Source organism: Polypterus senegalus, chromosome 1 (assembly GCF_016835505.1).
Source record: "Polypterus senegalus isolate Bchr_013 chromosome 1, ASM1683550v1, whole genome shotgun sequence".
NCBI lineage: Eukaryota > Metazoa > Chordata > Cladistia > Polypteriformes > Polypteridae > Polypterus > Polypterus senegalus.
This window is the reverse complement of record NC_053154.1, coordinates 73,560,838-73,582,540: the sequence shown is the minus strand read 5'-3', so window position 1 is coordinate 73,582,540 and position 21,703 is coordinate 73,560,838. Positions and strand designations below refer to the sequence as shown.

At 35.1% G+C, this 21,703-nt stretch overlaps 1 protein-coding gene across 1 annotated transcript in view; it reads left to right on the top strand.

The window, feature by feature from the left end:
- Window positions 1–19,931, top strand: part of vps72b (vacuolar protein sorting 72 homolog b) — a 29,345-nt gene extending 9,414 nt beyond the window's left edge. Inside the window, exons 4-7 of the mRNA XM_039750745.1 lie at window positions 1,452–1,575; window positions 4,762–4,938; window positions 10,611–10,755; window positions 18,299–19,931. Coding sequence (XP_039606679.1) covers window positions 1,452–1,575; window positions 4,762–4,938; window positions 10,611–10,755; window positions 18,299–18,695 — 843 coding nt within the window. The 3' untranslated portion in view covers window positions 18,696–19,931. The remainder of the gene's footprint in view (window positions 1–1,451; window positions 1,576–4,761; window positions 4,939–10,610; window positions 10,756–18,298) is intronic.
- The last annotated feature ends 1,772 nt before the right edge of the window (window positions 19,932–21,703 follow it).

Here is a 21,703-nt window from a genome sequence, read left to right as displayed (position 1 = left end):
TAAAAGTTATGAACAGAATCGGTGACAAAGGGCAGCCCTGGCGGAGTCCAACTCTCACTGGAAACGGGTTTGATACTTAGTAAATAGTTCGATACTGGCATATTTAGTCTATATAATTAAGTAAATATGTACATAAAGCTATTACAGTTTGCATAGTGATATGAAAGTATTGTCTGTCCAGAGGATGTATGGTCAAGACTCGCTGCAGTTGTAGTAAACACCTGCAGCAGCTCTCTGTGGTATAATTGGCCATGTGCTGAGGTTGCTCTGAGGATTAATAAAATAACATTGAGTTTGAGACATTGTTCATGATAGCCAGCCACTTAACTAACATCAGTTTCCCAGCTTCTGTCTCTTGGGAGTCCTGGGTAACTTTCAGAACAGACAGTTTTTTTTTGACTAATTTATATCCGCACCAACATGCCACTTTGTAGAAAAGTATTTTTGAAACCATAGACTAATGCGTCATTTGCAATAATTTGCTATATATATATATATATATATATATATATATATATATATATGTATGTATGTATGTATGTATGTATGTATGTATATATATATGTGTGTGTATATATATATATATATATATATATATATGTGTATGTATATATATATATATATATATATATATATATATGTATGTGTGTATATATATATATATATATATATATGTATGTATATATATATATATATATATATATATATATATATATATATATATATATATATATATATATATATATATGTATATATATATATATATATATATATATATATATATATATATATATATATATATATATATATATATATATATATATTATATATATATATATATATATATATGTATGTGTATATATATATATACACACACACACACATCTTTAGTATTTGATTCTCAGTAGATTTCAGTTCGGATTCATCCTCAACATCACACCAGCATAATGCCTCACGTTGACAGCCAAGTCTGAAGTTCCTTGTTTTTAATTTACTAACTTTTTAGTCATTCTGGTATGTGTTCAGACCATAGTGTGGGTGTGCATATATTCATTTATTTACTTATGTGTTTATTTATTTACCTATGTGTTTATTTATTTAAAGAGCTTCTGGGGGATGTCTCTGTCTATCTCACTAAAAACCTTCACTCACTCACCTTCTCAAGTTGCATGTTTTGGGAGGTGCCACCTGATTATACTTTATTGGCATAAAATCTTGTTTATCCTACATTTTTTTTCTATACCTATGCTGTTCAATATGAAATGAATATATCTTGGATATTTTTTTAATATGAGAAAACTGATTTTTTGATGGACACTAAAAATTATAAAAGAACTGATCTTCGTATCATAATTTATAAACAAAGTCAGATACTATTAAAAAAAGTTAACAAACTACATGAAAATAATTACAATGAGTAATATGCTTTAATGTAAACTTTTTTTTTTTAGGAACCAATCAAAGCCCCCAAGCCAAAGCCCAAACCAAAGAGGCCAGCTACTCAGACCAGCACTTCTCAAAAAGTAGAAGACTATACACCAGAGCTTTTTGAGTTGCAGGATGACATTGGTGAAAGTAGGTTTACTCCGTTTCAAAACTAATGCATCTGTAAATGTCGGTGATAGGGTTATCATAAAAATACATTTTGTATTTGCAGTATTGTATAACTTTTGTATGTTATTTACAACATAAAAATAACTTTTTAATTAATATGTGCATCATCTTAAATAAATAAAACTAACTACACTTGTAATACAGATTTCCTTATTTTTTTAAAACATGCTGGTAGTTTTTCATTTGAATGCAGTCTTTTATATTTAAGGTGAACTGTACCACACTGTTAATTTATTCATCTTAACATTGTGTGTCAGCTAACATCAATACAAATGTAGCCTGTAGCTTTTTAAAAATTAAGAGAACCTTAAAAGAAGGCTGTATACTATGTGCTTGCAGGCCAGGCAACAGTACGCACTCACTTAAATAACTGACTGCACCAGTGAAAGTAGGACCATCTGGACGTTCAAGTTTTTTTTTTTTTTTTGTTTTTTGGGTCATTGTTTTTAACATATTTGCAAGAAAATTTAGGCTTATTCTCTGACTGCATCTGTCTCTAGACCAATATGCCTTCAAATGTTTTTATCAAACATAAGAACAGGATTTTTCTTCACTTTTTTACATTTTTACATTTTTGTTTCATTAGTTTTGTGACTGAAAATTGATAATCTTCCTGTATACGTAAATAACTTTGAGAGAGATGTGAGGTGAAATTGCAAAACATATCCAAAAGCATACCTTTTTGTGTCTCATCTCCCATTTCTCTGACAGAGATTTTTCTTGTTGATTTGATCATGCACATATATATATATATATATATATATATATATATATATATATATATATATATATATATATATATATATATTAGTTAGATTCAACTGTTTTTCTTTTAACTCTTAAGTTTTTTCTACATGGAGATTGTAGGTCTATATAAATATAAAGACTAGACAAATAGCCCTGGAAAAAGCATGCAATATACTGTACATTCTCAAAGATAACAATTCATCCAGAACAATGCCACACACTGGTCATTCTAAAACGTATAATTTTAGATATCTTGAAAATGGATGAAACTGATGATTTGCAGTACATTTGATAGTAGACCTGATGACAATCTACAGTTTATGATAGAGTTTTTCCTTTACAATTCTGGTAATTATTCCAATACAGTGTTCTTTGAATGTGGGAACAGTAGCTTGCATGGCATAGGTGCAAAAAATACCAGTTTACTGTTTGCAGAAATGTTCGGCAGCAAAATTATTAAACCCTGTCTGCAAGATACAACCCTCTCATTAGAAATGGAAAGGGTGGCATTTCCATGACTGAATGGGGATTATTTGGCCTTTAGAATGACATGTTTTATCTTGTACATGAACCTACTGTCTATAGTTGTGGAGCAATGCATTATTAATAAAAGGATAAACCTCTACTAAAGTGATAGCAAAGTGAAAATGTGGTGAATGGAACTGATTGTAGATCAAAAGTTTATGATATCAGGGGCTTGCGTGCTTTATGGATAATATTTATTTGCATACAAACACTAAATATTATACTAATTGGATTTACATCTAAATTAATTTGTTCTCGTGTTTAATATCATCTCTCTATATATAAAATCCAACGTCTGTATGTGTGTCCGCTTTTCATGAGAGAACTACTTAACGGATTTAGATCGGGTTTTTTTCTGTGATTTGCTTGAATATTCCAGTTGATTTTGTGACTTCTCTCATTGTTCTATGTATTGTAGTTCGCTTATGGTACCGATTTAATCCGAGAGACACGCAGCAGGCCGAGGGGATGGGGGCAGGGCCCGCCTCAGTCACGCTTTAGACTCGGGGCGTTCCTTACCTCCACTTAGCTAGCGAATGAAAGAACTACATGGCAGATTTATATCAGGTTTTTTTCTATAATTTGCTTTAACATTCCGGTTGATTTTGCAACTTCTCTCATCGCGCTAAGAATCATAGTTCGCTTGCAGGAGTGATATAAAGCATGTATGCACAAAAATAAAAGATAACATTCTGTATTTTGCCATATCTTTCAAAACTGAATGATTACATGTTATCTTGAAACTGTTCATAAAAGTCACAAGGAGTTAAAATGGATACCACCAGAATGATTCAAATTAATGTCGCATAAGAAGCTTTATAACCAGGTAGTTTGCACTGAACAATTACAGAGATAAGTGAGTGTTATAGGTGGCAAGAGCCAGAAGAACAAACAAGTGACCAGTTTCAGAAAGAGACAGAGAGAACCTGATGATTTACAGAAACATGCTAAAACGAGAAAAACTAATAACTTATGAATAGTTATGTTACAGGTATTATACATTACTACATAGCTAATGCAATGATATACTCGCTGAAAAGGTCTCAATTCCTTGTATCTTCAAGTCTATACACACTATTGTATTTTAATTTTAATAGGTAGATGCTTGAGGATGCTTTTTGTTATTTTGCATACATCTCATTAGCCATGATAGATTCTTTAGATTTTTCCCATAAGATATATATCTGTGTTCTGTTCAGTTAAATGCTGCATTTTATCTAAAGAATCCTAAATTAGTACATTACACAAATTTAAATATTCAAGTCATTTTTAAGAAACTGCAAAAAGTACTACTTTAAGTACCTTTGATGCTTTAAAGTAATACTTAATCGCTAAATGATCATTTTATCTAGTTAGGGCAAGTCTTGAATTCAAAAGTGCAATCTTGCCTAAAGGCACTCTTCAGTTGTGACCGAGCATTTTCTGGAAGTGGTTTGTTTAACAATATCATAGCCAAAATACATATGTTTGGGACATTTTGAGCATATGGCTAGATACTGATATTTCTGTTATGCAAAACAAGTAACTTCAGATTTTTTATTGATATTGTTTGCTGCAGTTTAAGCTGGTTCTCCATTCAAGCCCAACTTGATCAGGAATTTTCAGAATGATTTTGTGCTTTCCTTGAAAACATGATTAAAAGTTTTTCTTACTCTTCACTGCAAACATTAAATAGTAATTAACAGACACAAAAATTATAGCATTTGGGTGAGGTATTCTTTTAAAGACTTTATTTAACAAGTATTGTATCATTTAGTTATGGCACAAAAGATGGTGTTTGTGGGCCTTAAATTTAAGGTTTGCATAGATAACATTGAAAGTTGAATATACTCACAACTAAAACTGTTTTTCTCCCAAACTGCATACTCCTTATAGATCGAAAGTCTGTGCGGCAGTCTACAACAGAGCATACAAGGCTTACCTACCTGCGTTTGCAAGAGCGGCAAGTACAGCCAAGGAGAAAGAAGGGACCACATCATGATCGTCCATTAACACAAGAAGAGCTGTTGGCTGAGGCTAAAATCACAGCAGAGATCAACTTGCGCTCACTTGGTAAGGACTAGGGGCTGCTGTTTGTGTTTTGATCATTTTTTTATACTTTTTTAATTCCATTTTGTTATAATAAGAATAAAGGCTTTGTAGCTTAAAAACAACATTTGAATGCTTCAATATTTGCATGTGATCAGACAGTTTAAGACACACCCAATATTTAGATGACTAAAAAACAAATTTAAAGTGCTTAACATGTATATAATTGTGTTTAGATGAGAAATCGGGGGAGTATGCACTGAAAATGATTGCCCTAAAGCCACTGTATTGTATGGCATACCTTGAACTGTTAATACCAAACCTTTTTTTATTGCCATTAGTTTGCTTTTTATCTTGTTTCTTTGAATAGTCTTATTGTATGCTTTATAATATGAGTTTCACTGTAAAAGGCATTATATGAAGTAATGGATTATGGTAGATTGATTGCTTAAAGAATGCAGAATTCCTTCATCATTTTTCTTTTGTTTGGTCTTCTGTCACAGCTTAAAGAATTAAACTTGGGTTGACTGGTAATCTTAAATGTTCTTGGTAGTAGCAAATCTAAATTTGTCCATGAGTGTGTTTTGAAGTGACACCGTACTACAGAGCATTGTTTTATGCTTTGCTCCCAGATATCTGTGTTTTCTGTGATTTAGATTTTCTTTTTTTTGTAAAATTCTTATTTGATATATTATCCATTAGGTATTATTTATTAAATTATTTGGGTTATTGGTTTATAGTGCCATTCTCATGTGTACCTTTCCATAAGTGTGAGCTTACCAGTTACACTTAATCTCTTATTGGATTGTTTGAACATTTTATTTTAATAAATCTTGCTCATAATTCCACATAAGACCCCCCCCCCTTAACCTTTACTAATATGTTCACTGCTGCTGTGAGTGTGTTGCTTTGACTACACGCTTAGATGGTTTTTGGAATAAAGTGAAAAATCTTGGCAAGAAATCTATAGAAAGATCTGGCGCGTCTTATTCAACTTGTGGTATATTTAAAGTCATCTTGGGTCTCTTTTATTTCTTCTGCTTGCCTATTATTACAGGGAAAAAGGTACTCTAATAGGCCCTGTTTTTGGTCAAAAAATATTTAACAATGCATCTTTGCAAATGTTAACACTTGTAAACTCTACTTAACGGTCTTGATTCAAATTCCATATATTGAGAAATTCAGTTCTTATGTTTGTGCACACTTCCAAGAACAGATGTTTTGTAAGTAGTTTTAACAATCAGTATTATCAATAATGTTTATTACAGAATTCTAGGCTTTGACACAAAAACAAATTTCCTTCAACCCCCGCCTCCCGCCTCCCCGCCTCCCCCATCCTGATTCTTTTTACTGTGGCTAAGTAAGGTAGTCATGGTGTTTAGGTATTCATATGTTCTAATCTTCATATCACTTACAAGAAACACTTTTACATTTTTTAGTTTTGTTTGGTATTTACGATGTCACTGTTGAAATGTTTTCCCTTAAAGTAACTGGTTCCCATACTAAGAGGAGTTTTCTGACCAGCAACAATCTGAAATTATGACTATTAAATTTTTCATCCTTTTGAATAGCTGTTTTCCAAGTCTTCCATGGGTCATGCATCAATAACTGTTTTAGTTATTTATCAGTTTTATCATTAGACTGGACTGGAAAGGTCAGAACTAACCAACCCCGAGATCAATAGCAGATGAATTGCAAATTTGAGGAGGAAGGAAAAGAAATAGTAAGAGTGAGAAGTTTAAAAAAAATAAATAAATAAATAATGTGCATTACATAGTCAGATTACTTTTTAAAGTAACTTACTTTATTGAAGCAATACTTGCAATACTTAAAAATAAATAAATAAATAAATAAATAAATAATCGGGCGGCGCAGTGATAGCGCTGCTGCCTCACAGTTATGAGACCTGGGTTCGCTTCCCGGGTCCTCCCTGTGTGGAGTTTGCATGTTCTCCCCGTGTCTGCGTGGGTTTCCTCCCACAGTCCAAAGACATGCAGGTTAGGTGGATTGGCGATTCTAAATTGGCCCTAGTGTGTGCTTGGTGTGTTTGTGTGTGTCCTGCGGTGGGTTGGCACTCTGCCCAGGATTGGTTCCTGCCTTGTGCCCAGTGTTGGCTGGGATTGGCTCCAGCAGACCCCCATGACCCTGTAGTTAGGATTAAGCGGTTTGGAAAATGGATGGATGGATGAAAAAAAAAAAACAAATCACATATGCATTGCTGCTTTACCATCCAAGATTAGACACACAGTTCCCAAGAAGAAAAAATCACTTTATTTCTCGGAAGTGATGCCTTTTTCTGCAAAGATGTTGTTTAATGTTGTCGGCTGTCTGGGGACAGCTGAGGAAAAGGTTAAGGACGTGCGTAGTGTGCAATCAATTACAGAAAAATTAACAAAGCAAAAAGTTACAAGTATACATTTAATGCTTTTTATTTTATCAGTTTTAATTAAAAGCAAATAACAATTCTTATGAATCAAATTAAACTTAATAAAACCAAAATTCAATCCCCACCCAAAGGAAAGAGAGGAGAGACAATCAACAAAGCAAATCTTTGAATCAGCAAGGAAGGAAGAGTATCTTTTTTCCCAATATAGAAGCTTATTCTAAAATGTTATTGACTAGATCCTCTGAGAGTTCGATTTTTTTAAGTTACAGTGTGTACTGTATTTGAATTTTTTCCAATGTTATAAATAGTATAGGGCAGGGGTCTGCAATCCTTCAGCTGTGTCGCACCGAACCTATGTTACAATGTTATTGCACGTGGCAACATAATTCCACCAATTTCGTTTTGTTTTTATATATATATATATATATATATACATACATACACACAGTGATCCCTTGCTATATCGTGCTTCGACTTTCGCGGCTTCACTCCATTGCGGATTTTAAATGTAAGCATATCTAAATATATATCACAGATTTTTAGAGTGGAAATAGTTTTTGGAACACACGCATTTCATGTGTGTTCAGTTTCTACAGTAATCTGTATAAACACATTGTTAAAACAGAAACTTTCATATTTTAGTAATAAATGTTACAAAATGTAGGCATAAACTATAGAATATATGAAGCCTGGTTTCCAAAGATCAAATAAACACTTTAACAAAAGGTTCAAGAATGATACATCTCCCATGAGTAGCGGTAAGATATGCTGTCACAGCCTTCCTGCCGTGCCTCAGAGACCTGAGTTCGATTCCCAGCTGAGAAGAAAGTTTTTTTTTTTTTTTATAAAAACCTCAAACGGACATAATTTATAAATCGGTATGCACTGTCAATTAATAATATTGATATATTTTCATGTGGGATGCTCCTTTTAAAATGTTTTTTAACAAGCGTACTGAGACTGCAATTAACATGAACAAGTGTCCTTATAACTGTTATTTTTAAGATCCATAACACACAGACAGAGCACTGCGTAATAGAGAGACAGACAAACATGCAGAGAAGTCACTAAATAAACAGGGATGGCACATGTACTGAAAGAAAAAAAAAGATCAACATGTGCGTTGTTCCTGCCACACTGAATAAGCTCACACGCTCTAACCCCTCCCCCTCTCCCCCGATCTTACTCTAAGTAACGCGCACGCTGTTACTTTGAGTCAGAGTAGAAGTGGCACGCAAACAGGCAGGCGGGGGGGCGGGGTTAGAGCGTACAAGAACCGTCTTTCCTACATTGCGCACACTTTTCTATATGTTGTGGTTTCTATTACATTGAAAGGGCACTTGACACTGACACAGTTTACTTTCCTGGGGAAGCGGCTGTCTTGGAACAGAAGCTTGTCGATGTTGCATCCTCCTTTTTTGAGTTTTATTTTCTCAATGACGATCACGCTCTAACCCCCCGCCTGCATATTTTTCATTTAGCAGTGCTTTCTCTGTCTGTCTATTATACTATGAACTCCGTCTATCTATATAGTAATAACAGTAATTTTATTATTATATAGCAGCTTTCCTGTCTGCCTATCATATAATGCCTTTCCTTCCTATCTATCTATAGAACTATTCCCTTAGCTGTTTTTTGATATATCTATTATACAGTACTTTCCCTGTTTATTTAGTGACTTCTCTGCCTGTTTGTCTGTCTCTCTATTACGCAGTGCTCTGTCTGTCTGTGTGTTATGGATCTTAAAAATAACAGTTATAAGGACACTTGTTCATGTTAATTGCAGTCTCAGTTGTCAAAAAATATTTTAAAAGAAGCATCCCACATGAAAATATAACAATCTCATTAACTAACAGTGCATACCAATTTATACATTTTGGGATGGAATAGCCGACTGCTTGTTGCTCTTTAATCTGCACATTAACAGGACAAAAGACGCTGGGAGAGGTGCGGACGGATTTAAGTAGCGATTTAAGGTGGGACGGATCTACGAGTTTTTTCGCAGGCTCTGGTAATTCTAGTGTTAAGTGTAAAAGGGATTGCTTTGGGAAAAGAATGGATGTTCTGCTACTGAGGTGACATGTTGAGTTTTAAATGAGAGGTGCATGGAAGAAATGCATGGAGCTAACCCCCATTCTGGCTTTTAAAGATAAAGTTTATGAAAGCTGCTCTCTGTAAGCATGAGATGTGGCTAAAAAAATGAAGGCAGAACATGACGCAAACCTGAAAAGAAAATAGAAATGAATGATCCAGTGGATGTGTGGAATGTCATAGAGTGAGGGGAAAGCTAATGCTGAGTTAAGAGAAAGACTTTATATGAAGGTCATAGGTGTTGTGCTGAGGGGAAGCAAACTAAGGTGTTTGGTTGTATGGATCAAAAGGCCAAAGAGCATTGGGTAAAGGTGTCTATCAAGATATGAAGGCAGAGTGTATGACGGAAGAAGACATTGTTGGTGGTGGTGTTTGGTGTGATACTAATTCTTTTCATACCATCCAAGAGTAGTGAGGACCACAGACAGTGGAGGTAAAAGATTTGAAGTAAACTGGAAAATGGCTGTTAAACCAGTGATGAAGATGCATGATGCACAATATATTTTTAAAGAAATTGATAATTCTTTGAGTTTCTGAACCTCAGCTTGTGCTGAATCTATTAAAATGAAGATAGCTTCCCACCTAAATTGTCCATTAGCTCAGTGATTCCTCTCCTTCTCTTTTATTTCACTTGACAAAAATTTGATCTTTACTTAGTAAATTTATTTGGAGGCTTCTCCCAAATTGCATTAATTGCAATCCTGAGATACTGCAGAAATTGCTTTGACCATATCACATCATACTTTATCCACATTTGACACTTTGTTAGAAATAGAATTGGCACAGGACCAATGTGGCATAATCAGTCTACCCTCATTTTTCTCACTGCATTGGCAGGTAGCCTTTCAAATTCAAGTTCAATGAGGAATTTTTACTCTTGTATCTGTTTTCTTTATTCTTTCCTCCTCCTTCCTCCAAATATTTTCTGCTTTAAAAGGTCTAGGTGTCTGCTTCTTTTGACCCTTAAGAGCCTGAACTGTGATACCTGTTTTTATATCTGGTTTGTTACCATGTGAGGCTTTGTTTTCACTACTGTTTTTGATAATGGTCGGGGGGGGAGAGAGTGGGAGGGATTCTTTTCTCTTTTCAATTTTGTTACTGATTTCTATTTATTTTTAATGAATAAAAAGTGTGTGTGTGTGTATATGTATGTATGTATGTATTATTACACACACATTGCATATATAAGATGTATAAATGTAACCTTCTCTTTCCTCAGAGAATTACGAGCGTTTGGAAGCTGATAAAAAGAAACAGGTGTGTAAGAAACGTCGATGTGATGGCCCTACTATTCGATATCATTCAGTGCTGATGCCAATAATTTCGGAGAATCATCTCAAAGAGGAAAATGTTGATGTAGAAGGGTAAGACTGAAAGACTGTAACTGTTTTTTTATATGCTGTTATTTGGGTAATTTTATTTGCTTCAAATTTAATTTGCAAACATTGTGTTTATAAAACTATTGCCTATTAAAAGTGTTTACTATAAACTCTTTTCATAATCATACTGAAGCTAACAATACATTGTGCTGACAGAAATACTTTTTGTGTATCTTACTATTTTTTTTGTCTGCACTGTTACTAGAATTGCTGTGGTTATCATTCCTGTCCCATTAGAAACCATAAGCCTCGTATATTGAGAGTTCACAGTGACATCTTACCAATGCAAATTCCACAATTGGAATCAACTCCAGACCTTCTGCCTGCTTAATCATTAATGAAATAATGAGGGACCTGCTCACACCTGGCTATGGAACAGGTTGTCAGTCAAGTGTCCAAATACTTTTGAGACTCTGGAAATGGGGGGCTATTTTTTAAACGGCTCATACAATATTTTTGGTAAACCGCTTAAATTAAAGCATAAAACCTACACTTTAATCACCTCTTGATTGCTTTATTTCAAATCCATTCTGGTGGAGTACATAGCCATAATTATGACAGTTGTGTCACTGTCCAAATACTTATGGCCCTGACTGTATATCTCATTCATATATGACCATCCACAAGCGTTACCTTGTAGGTAACCGCCCAGATAATCAGATTGCAACCTAAGAATGTAATACACTGATCTTAAGCAGCCGCTGTGGCACAATGTCAGAGGCTTTACCTCAGGTGCTGACGTCCAAGGTTCAATCAACTGATAAGTGTCAATAAGGGCAAAACGTGTACTCTTTGTATTATTTGGCAGATACAGTGGTACTTAAAAATCTTCAAACTAAACCTCTTTTGAATATTCTTTATAAAAAGTTAATAAAATGAGACAAAGCAGGTGGTTGCGTAACAGAGTTCAGAAAGAGAAGGGAGTATTTACAAAGATAAAGTCTCTTCTTTAACACAATTGAAAAGTAATGTAAGATAAATGGGAACCCCTTTGCGGGAAGAAAGAAGTTAACCATCTGGAAGTTTCTAGCTGTTTCTTTCTTAGTCTACGCTTTTTATTTTTGTTTTTAACAGTTTCTAGCATCTTCTGTTTCATGCGAGGACAGGAATTACAAGGTTGTGCTGCTAGAGCTACTGTATGTTAACTGGCCTGACAAACTGAAGAGAGTGTGCTACACTGTTTGTAGCATTGAAAAAATCAGTTTTTTGGGTTGGTTTAAAACATGTGCAATGTTGCAGTTATGGTAACTAAAACTTAAGTGGTTGACAATTCTGTCTTTTTTGTTGATAGTATGTTTCTTGATTAATTAGCTGACAGGTACAATTTCACCACAAAGTGTTAAAAGTGTTGCAGAGGGTATGGAGGAATCTCACATTTGTAGCATGCAACAAGAAAAGTCAGTATTCAGTTTATCTGGTATTACCTCCTCCAGCGTTTACTTACCCAGGTTAGCATGCTTTAAGTCCTTGTCTATGTCAAATTATGGCGGTCTTTTGGATTTTCTGATCCCAAATGCTAAAAAAGATCAATTTAAAAACTGACATGCTTCTAAGGTCTCTCGGAATCCTTACCTTGCATAGTTCACAACAGTTACATTAGTTTCTGTATTTAGTATAAAGACATTCCAGACTGTTGACATAATGTTGCTTGCATTAGTTTTTTTCTAATAAGGAAAAAAGGTTCAAATCATGAGCTAGTCACCGTGTGCAGCAGTCTGCATATTCTTTATGTATCTGCATGTTTCCTTTCCTTTTTGTAGTGCAGTTTTCCCATCACATGACCAAATTCCACACTCGGTGGAACCCATCAGGAATAGACATCTGACATAATCAAATGAGTTTGGATGATTGTTGAAACTGTGTAAGCTGAAATGCCTAGTTCATGGACTGTAACATGAACCTAAACATGTTAATTTTCCATATTCCTGGACTTTACTTTTTGGCACATTTCCTGGGAAGATGCCTTCTCTGGATGCCCCATGTGCAGGTCATCATACATCAATTTCCAGCCTCATCTAAATTGCTTGGCCCAAAACTTCATCATATAGAATGAAGGTGCTTTACGTTGGTTTCTTCCCTTCCTTTGTAAGCAATTTAATGAAAGATAAATACTGCCAGTTAGCCAGTTTCTTTATAGACTTGCAGGTAGATATGCTTGCCATCCTCTCTCTTTCAGTGCTTGACGTTTGAGGTAATTAATATTGTGTTTGGTATTTCAAGACATGTTGTGATCTCCAGTGCCAAGTTCAAATATGTAACCCAAAGGCATGATACTCGTGTATATAAATTATTGAACACTCCTCATACCTTCTCACTGGGGAGGGGGTGGTGTCGCTCGGAGAGTAACTGGTTGGGGTTGATATAACCATAAGTATCTTGTTTGGATACATTAAACATTGAATGCCTGTGCAATTGTCGCTTTGTGTTGGCAGTGAGAAGTGAATGCTGTCATGTATTTGTGTGTGCATGACTGGTGGCTCAAACAATAGTGTGTGAGCAGAAACTTTTTCAAGGCATATATGTATATGTATCATGGGAGAAAGTGGCTTCATACCTTAGGTGGCACATCATGGGCGTTTTTAAAAACCAGTTTGGACTCTCCTGCTCAGTTATGCAAATAGCCTATGAATGGCTGGAATTATTGTTATAATGGGTACTAGCAATACCCTTGTCTTGATTTTTTTAAGAGAGTGCAGTTAGCATATTTGGATTTTTTTTGTGCCACAATAAAAAGCACTTTATTTTTGTAACTGCACCTTTTCTATATGCTTTTCTTCCTGTTCCACTGGCCCTCAGCCCCATCATAATGTTCCCATTCTTGCCTACAAAACTTTAAAGATCCTGAGGCATGATAAATGCTTTTTAATGCAGAGAGTGGGACTTACTGCTAATATTGCTGAAAAGCTAGACATTAAAGACTGGTTGCTTTGTTCTGCTAAGCTGGCATTTCTGTTACTGATTGAGATAATTTTCTAGCTATCATCAATCATGGAGTTTTGGAAGCATTTTTCTGTTTTCTGAAATGAATCTACAAAAAGCAATCAAAGCTGGATGGATCAGATGGACAGGTTTTGTTAAAGTAAGTTTGTGAATTGATTTTGTTAGCTTCAGCAGCCCATTTCTTACTACTGGTGACTTGGTATTCCAAAAGACGGTGTGGAGCATGCACAATCTCCAGTTTTTCTGTTGTGTTTCCATAGGTTATCCAGTTTACCTTTCCCACACCAGACACATTACTAGATAGATGGCCCAATAAATTTCACTGAACAAATACAGTACTAATAAGCTCAGTGTAGCAGTAGTGTTTACTTATTCAACTCATTTATTCTATTTATTCATATACTTTATGGATTTCAATGGAAACTAGGTGCAACATTTCTTGCATCTACATTTGAAAGACAATGTTTTACAAAACAGCCGCAGATAACTTTGAGTTTCTACTCTTTAACGCTTCAGATTTGCATTATGGCTTCTGTCATACTGGCTTTTGTTTACGTGAAATCTCCATTCAGACTAGGCACTATGAACAGAGAAGCAAATATGTACATAGCCTTCCTTTAGGACAGATGGTGCCAAAGATCTGTGATTAAAAATTAGCTGCTTTTAACTTTTCCTGTCATCAATATACCTAAGAAACATAGAAACTGTGCTTTTAGAAACTGAATATTTTCAACCTGGATCTGTGTATATTAAGTATGTTTTAAGGCTTTTTTTCTTATTTGCTAAAGTGTTCCATTGACTGCCATATTTTGGTATGATTATTATCTCAATTAACAAAACAAGTTTTCAGGGCAAATGAATATTTGCCACAGTTGGACTTGGGGAAGTACTGATCTTATTCTTTAATTTGACTACTAGATTCTGTAAATAAACGAATGGATGCATAGTTTTATATTTAGGGAAACATAAATGTAACTACCTGTTGATTTCCACCTTGATGATTAGTTGGACAAATGATTACTGTCTTCAAAAATTACATGTACATCTTGGGCAAATTCTTACATCATCTTAAAAGGCATTTACAGAATACAGGTTGAGCATCCCTATTTCACAATCCAAAATGCTTCAAAAATTTGAGCTCTGACGTGATGCCATAAGTGGAAAATTCCACACCTGTCTCCTATTACCCATGTCAGGCCAATGTTCCCTTTTCTTTTTAAATGGCAAGTGATTGTGAATATCACATGAACCAGAACTTACCATTTACAACTAAATTTCTTTAATCCCCTGTAAAGCACCAAAATACGAATCACACAATTCTGATCCCCAGTTTAAAAGTTGTGTGCGGCATTTTCACAGCTTTGAAGAACCATAGTGTTGTTTGCTCCATTGGCACCAGTTTGTTATCAACCACCCAGATGTACGTACGTATTCATTGCGTGATGTAACTTTGTAATCAACACACAGCATCGTAAGTGGAGACTAGAAGCCAGCAGTTGTTTGCTGTTGCTGTTGTTTAACAGCTGACATGGGTATTCTACTGATGCTACTGTGCACAAACTTTGTTTCATACACAACATTATTAAAAAGTATAGTATATAATTCCCTTCATACTATATGTATAAGATGTATATGAAAGATAAATAAATTTCATGATTAGATGTGGGTCCCATGCCCGAGATATTTCATTATGCAAATATTCCAAAATCTGAAAATATCTGAACTCCGAAATAACTTCCAGTCCCATGCATTTTAACTCTTTCAGGGCTGATGTCAACTTCTGTCAAAAGGAGGAGTTGACAATGGTAATCAACTGTAAACTGTGACAAAACCAACCATTATCTTTTAGTTGGACTCTCGTTGCTAGAAGGAAAGTTAGCTTCATTGGTTTGACCGAGATTCCCTGCACTCGCGTGAGTAGCACGGCACAAACAACGGCAAAAATGGCACTGACATAATGGTGAGAGATCAAAGCGAATGTGTAAAGCAAAATATTGCATGGACGAAGTTTTGCCTATTACCTCTGAACTGGACGATGACTTTCTGGACACCAATTTTGATACAAGTGATCGAAAATGAATGTGAGGTTCCAGCTTCAGCTGACTGGTCCCCAGCTAATCGTGGTGCTGGACAGGTTCATGTAGTTGACACGCCTATGGCAATGTTTGCCAGAAAGACTGCCACTTAACAATGGTAAGAGGTTGAAACCAGATTGCAATGCACTGTGACCATGACCCCCTGCTGCTGCCCCGTCCACGCAAAGACAACCTGGCAGCAAGCCTGCCGCACATTCTTGACAAACTGGCAGCCACAGCATGCAGCAACAGACGTTTAATGTTGATTTCTGTGTGAAACTATTGCTTTTCAGAAACAATGTTTTTCTGGAAAAAAATATTCAGCCCTAAAAGAGTTAAGTTAGTGATATTCAACCTGTGTTAAAGTGGCTGCTTTAGCAATTTATTTTTGTGGTGAAAATTCTGTTTGACAAATTTCAGCTATCAGCTTGTTCTACACATCTACTGTACCTAATAAAGGTGTACAGTATTATAAATTTTGAGGTGTATTGCTAACTCTGATCAGCACAATGGGCTTTTCATATTATCAGTATCAGATAGAATAATGGCATTAGCATCATTCTAAGCTGAATTCTTATAGGTGTTCAATATATTCCTTTTCAGTTTAAGTCTTAAATGCAACCCCTGATATGGAATTCACTGATATATTTGTAGTAGCAGCTGTATTTTAGACCAGGTATAACTGGTTGCTGTCAAAATCGCATACCAAGTTAGTTTTTTTTTCCCCATTTTTAGTAGTTTGTCTTTTTGAATACCGAAATACTGCAAAGTATCTCCTGAATAAGCAAAGTTCCACTGAAAGAACTGTGGTGCTTTTTGGATGAGTTTGGGTACAAAGTTACTAAATGACATTGATCAGGATTAATATATTTCAGAGCCCTTGGATATCCTCTGAAGCAAAGTGAAGTTTTAGTAAGAAGTATATTGCTTCCAAATTCCTCAATATACAGTATCTGGCTATCCTGCCAGATACATGCCTAAGCGAGAAAGAGAATGTTAAGAGGCCAACAAGATGTTAAAGAAAAGAGTTAAAAGGCTCTTGAGGCCAAAATAGTATATCACAATATTTCTAACTCAACATGTGTGAGGAATGCTTTAGAATTTTTTTCCCTTCCCCATGGGTCATTTACAGTGCAGCCTCTACATATTACTTATTTGTTGTGTGTGCAGAGTAAGGGGGTATTGAAACTTACAGCATTTTCTAGCGAAAACATACATGAAATAGTGTATCACCCTTGTAAGTCTGTTAAAGCATTGAGAGGTCTTGCACTAATAACTAGACAGAAAGAAAAAATGTTTATAAAGGACATGCTTTGCAAACCTTTCTCATTAGAAAAATAGGGTTTTAGCCATGACAAGAAAAAAAAAATGAAAAGGACACAGTAACAAACTTTTGTACTCCAAAATAAAAATAAATTTGATGCAAAATTTAAATTTCCACCTTGACAGTGACCCAGAGCTGCTCAAAAATAGCTAGAGGCACAAAAAGTAAAGGTCCTTATAGTGCCCAGTCAGAATTCTTAAATCCTATGAAATTTTTATATCATGACTGCTATCATTTTAAAACTTTACAAGAAATTTGACAGAATTGTACAACAAGGAATTTAACAGAATTTTACTTTATATAAAAAAAGAAAAAAGTTAGCTTTCAGTGCACACAGTTGAGAGAGACCAGTACTAGCAGACTTGCAACTGTAAATGCTGCCAAAGATCCTTTCCCTAGACATTAACTCATGGGGTAGCAATCTAACTTTGATGTTTGGAATTTTTTGTTTTAATATATATCCTCTGTAAACAATGTCCCTTTAAAGTTATGAAATATTTTCAGCAGATAATTGGAAAATACACTTCTATAAATGCATACCATTCAGTTATTGACACAGTAACATGTAAAAATTCAAAGAGTTTTGGGTGTGTAGACATTTTGAAGTTGCATGTATCACAGTACATTGCTGAATGTTTTATGGATTAATAATCTAACCATGTATGTGATAGGACTCATGGTTGGTTTGGGTAAAATGAAATCCCCAATTATCCAATAGTCGATTGTACTCTGTGCTGTTTTATCACACGCATGCTATTTCAGAAGTTACATAGTGTATTTTTTACCCCCTCATTGTAAGCTTTGCACAACTAAACATTGCATGAATACAGCACAAGTTTGCCAGATCAGATGATAATTTTGTATCAGTCCTATATTATTCCTAGATCCTTTTATTCCACTTGTTTTTATATTACCTTAATCCATTCCCTGTTTATTGTATATTGGACTATTTTCTTTTAGGCATTGACCTATGCAGACAAACTTTTTAGTTTTACTTTAACAAAAACAAGAAACTAAAAGAATATTAAAAAAGTCTTTTTCTTTTTTCCTCACTTGCTACTATGACTTTTCTTTGGTTCTCTAGATATTGTGATTAGGGCATTTGTCATCAGTGTTTTGTAATCTGTGACGATCCCGTTTTTATGACGTGACTGTTCTCTCATTATTCTTTTTTTTTTTTTTCCTGCAGACTGGATCAAGACAACCAGCAGTCATCTTCTGCAGGTATATCAGAATGTCTGCCGCCTGGGACACAGACGTCAACTGGGAAGTGTTCACGTACCTTTATCACGTTCAGCGATGATGAATCATTTGAGCAGTGCTTCCCCAGGGTTCGACAATTGCGTGCACCAGTGAAGGAGATCTGTCCAGTTACCCATAAGCCAGCCCTTTACCGAGATCCCATTACTGACATCCCATATTCTAATATCCGTGCCTTCAAGATCATACGGGAAGCTTATAAGAAATATGTTACAGCGCACGGACTTCCAAACACTGCTGGTGGTGGACTAGGAGGACTGGGAGATCCCAATGCCAGGGGCACCAGGCAGAAAATTATCATCAAGCAGAGTATGCCAGCTACCTAGGAGGGCACATAAACTTGTCTAAAATAGCTGTGCAAGAAAAGTATACAGGAATAAAATGGTAAATTTGATGTTTGGAAAGAATGAACACTGTATGAAAGTTTGTTTGAAAGGAAAGCAATACCTTAGGCAATGCTTTTCATGACAAATTTGTTGTCTTCTAAAAAGCAGTAAAGATGTATACCTAAGATATAAAATGTGGACTTGATTTTTAAGTGCAGAATTTCAGAAATGTTGCCGGACTTTCACTTTGAGCATTGTGCAGTTGTAATGTGTTGAAGTTACACCATTACAAATGAAACCGCTGAAGTGCTACTTTTATTGGCTTTATTTTTTTAACATGTAATGATTTTCTAAATTGAGAGCCTGGAAAAAAATTAAACTCAATCTACAACAAGTCAATGAAGCTAAATGAAACTGACTATTTTTGGTGGTTTTATTTGCTAAATATGCTTGCTTATTTCTTTACTTTGGTCTTGTTTGACTCTGCATCATTCTTGGTACCCAAATGTGATGTTCACTCTGGTTGTTGCTTCCTTGGAGTTCTCCCTTAGAGAATGGTATAGTTACCTGCCTTGTACTCATTCTTTTGAGAACGGCAATGTACTACCTTTACATTTCCCAAGCGTACTAAATCGGGTATGAAAATGGAAGCATGGTTGGGCCATTTAAACCCCGCTTTGAAGTGTCATTTTGGTAATAGTCATGTAAATTCCACAGTATTCCAGATCACAAAAACAATGTATAATTGGAATGTTGTTGCATTTCTGAATAAACTGAAAAAGATGTACTTGTGTTAATTTAGGAGTGGCCATTGTACTTAAACAATTCCTAAACTGCTCACAGTTGATTACTTATTTTAGTTTGTTACCTGGCTTGTCATGTTTTACTATTTGTTGAAACTTTGATCTTTTCTTTTATCCCTTATATTTTGAGAACCAGTGAATAAGCATTTTATATTATGGGTAGTTCATTGTGTTTATTTTTCTTAGCAGTCTTTATATTCCTGGAGATTTATGAACATGGGTGAGTATTAATAATTAAAAGTAGTTACTTCTTTTAATTACATCTACTGCAGATGACTGGATGTGAATTTTGTGTCTGTGTGGAATGTTCACATGCTTGCATTGTGTTTTTTGTTTTTCTTCTTATATATGAAAGTAAACGGGCATCCCCAAACTGGGTCTTGTAAGAGTGAGCACAGGTTTGCCTTCTAATAAAGTGGAGTCCTTTCCAGGATTGGTTCTTGTATTGCATTCAGTGATGTCCAGATAGGTCTCGTTCTCACTTGGCTGCCCAGCAGTGGATAAACTGGTAAAGAAGAGAAATATGTAAATGAATAAAGTTGAATTAAAAAAAATGCTCACATGTATTCCTGAATATAAACTGATCTTCCTCCATTCACCTCTCATACCCACGTAAGAATGTTGCTTTTTACAGCCCCCCAGTTAGCTGAATCAACCTGCCAAAATAGTGGTCATCTGCATCTTCACAGTGTAGAAAACATGTTATTAAAATGGAGATGTATTGCTCACTCTATTTGAACCACCACCCATATTTAAAGATATTATCGCTTCCACAGGAGGTACAAGAAAAAACTATTTGGAACACATTTGCAGTATCAGCTGCTACTTACCTTTTGCATTAATGGAAGTCTATGTTGATAATCCACCAGGATATGATGCCTAACTCTTCAGAATTCGTAATCGAGTTTATCATTATGTTAGTGGACTACACCCCTCCAAAAATCAATCTCCGACCTACACCAGTCTTTGCATTATAGACCCTTATAAAGCCCTAAGGCAGAAACGTTTCAGACTAGAAAATACAGAGATCTCTCCTGATTTACTCTGAACACTTCACTGATGCCAACATTCCTTATGCTCAAGCATTTAAAAATATGAGAAGTTGAAGGACAAAGTGCACAAAAAACCACCTGACACATTCAAGAAGTTATGATGTACTTCAAAATTAATTTCACACAAAACCAGTGATGTTAGAATGTTCCGACATCAAATTATATTGCTGACTTTTTCACTACAAACAATGGTCAGCCACCAGCACACAGACATTTAATCATTTACTGCAAGCAAGAAAATCCCAAACACCTTTCTATTTTGAGCCTGTGTATCAATCCAATGGTCTATTATTTGTTTCCACTTGGTGAACATGGCTCGAGTCTATCATTTTAAGATGCGCTAAACCCATTTCAGTTGCCTTATATCTGTGGCAATTCATAATCCATATATATAATGTATAATGCCAGAAAAAAAATCATTTTAGCACTTCCTGCAGTATTTTGTGTTTCTGGGTTTCTGATTATGTTGTACTTTTGTAAAAGTTACCCATTTTGAGATAAAAAATAATTGCATTCCTAGAAAGTATTCAAGTAGGCAATTATAAATATGAGTTACCCCTTTTTTGTTTTTAATTGGGACATATCCATGTGCTTATTAAATAGTTATTAATTTTACCAGGCTCAAGAGAATGAGTTTTAGCAAGAAATAAATATTGATTTGTGGCAGAGCTGGCATTGTATTACTTTGAACAAACAAGTCTAAACCATTATACTGTTAACCTTGTTTAAACATTGACCTAATAAGTTCTTTAATTCTTTCATCTCTTTACACTATCTTAATGAACTCTTACATTTTAATTCATAACCTTCTCATACCCTATTAAGCCATCACTGGGCATAAGGTAGGAAACTACTCCAAGAAGGCATAGACCACAACCATGCTCACATATGGTCAATTTGCGATCACCAAGTGGTCTAAGACACTTATACAGTATACTGGGTGTACAAAGAATATCTGCACAGATGAAGAGAATGTGCAAACTCTGCACAGATAAATGCCTGGATGTGGGATTTGTGAGGTAGCTCCACTAAATAAACATTGTACCACCATGCCATCCATGTTATTTCTTGTATATCCAAAATCTCCCATGATCTCATGTTTTTTTGTATAGAAGGACCGTTGCTACAGCCAAACAAGGAAAGCAGTAGTACG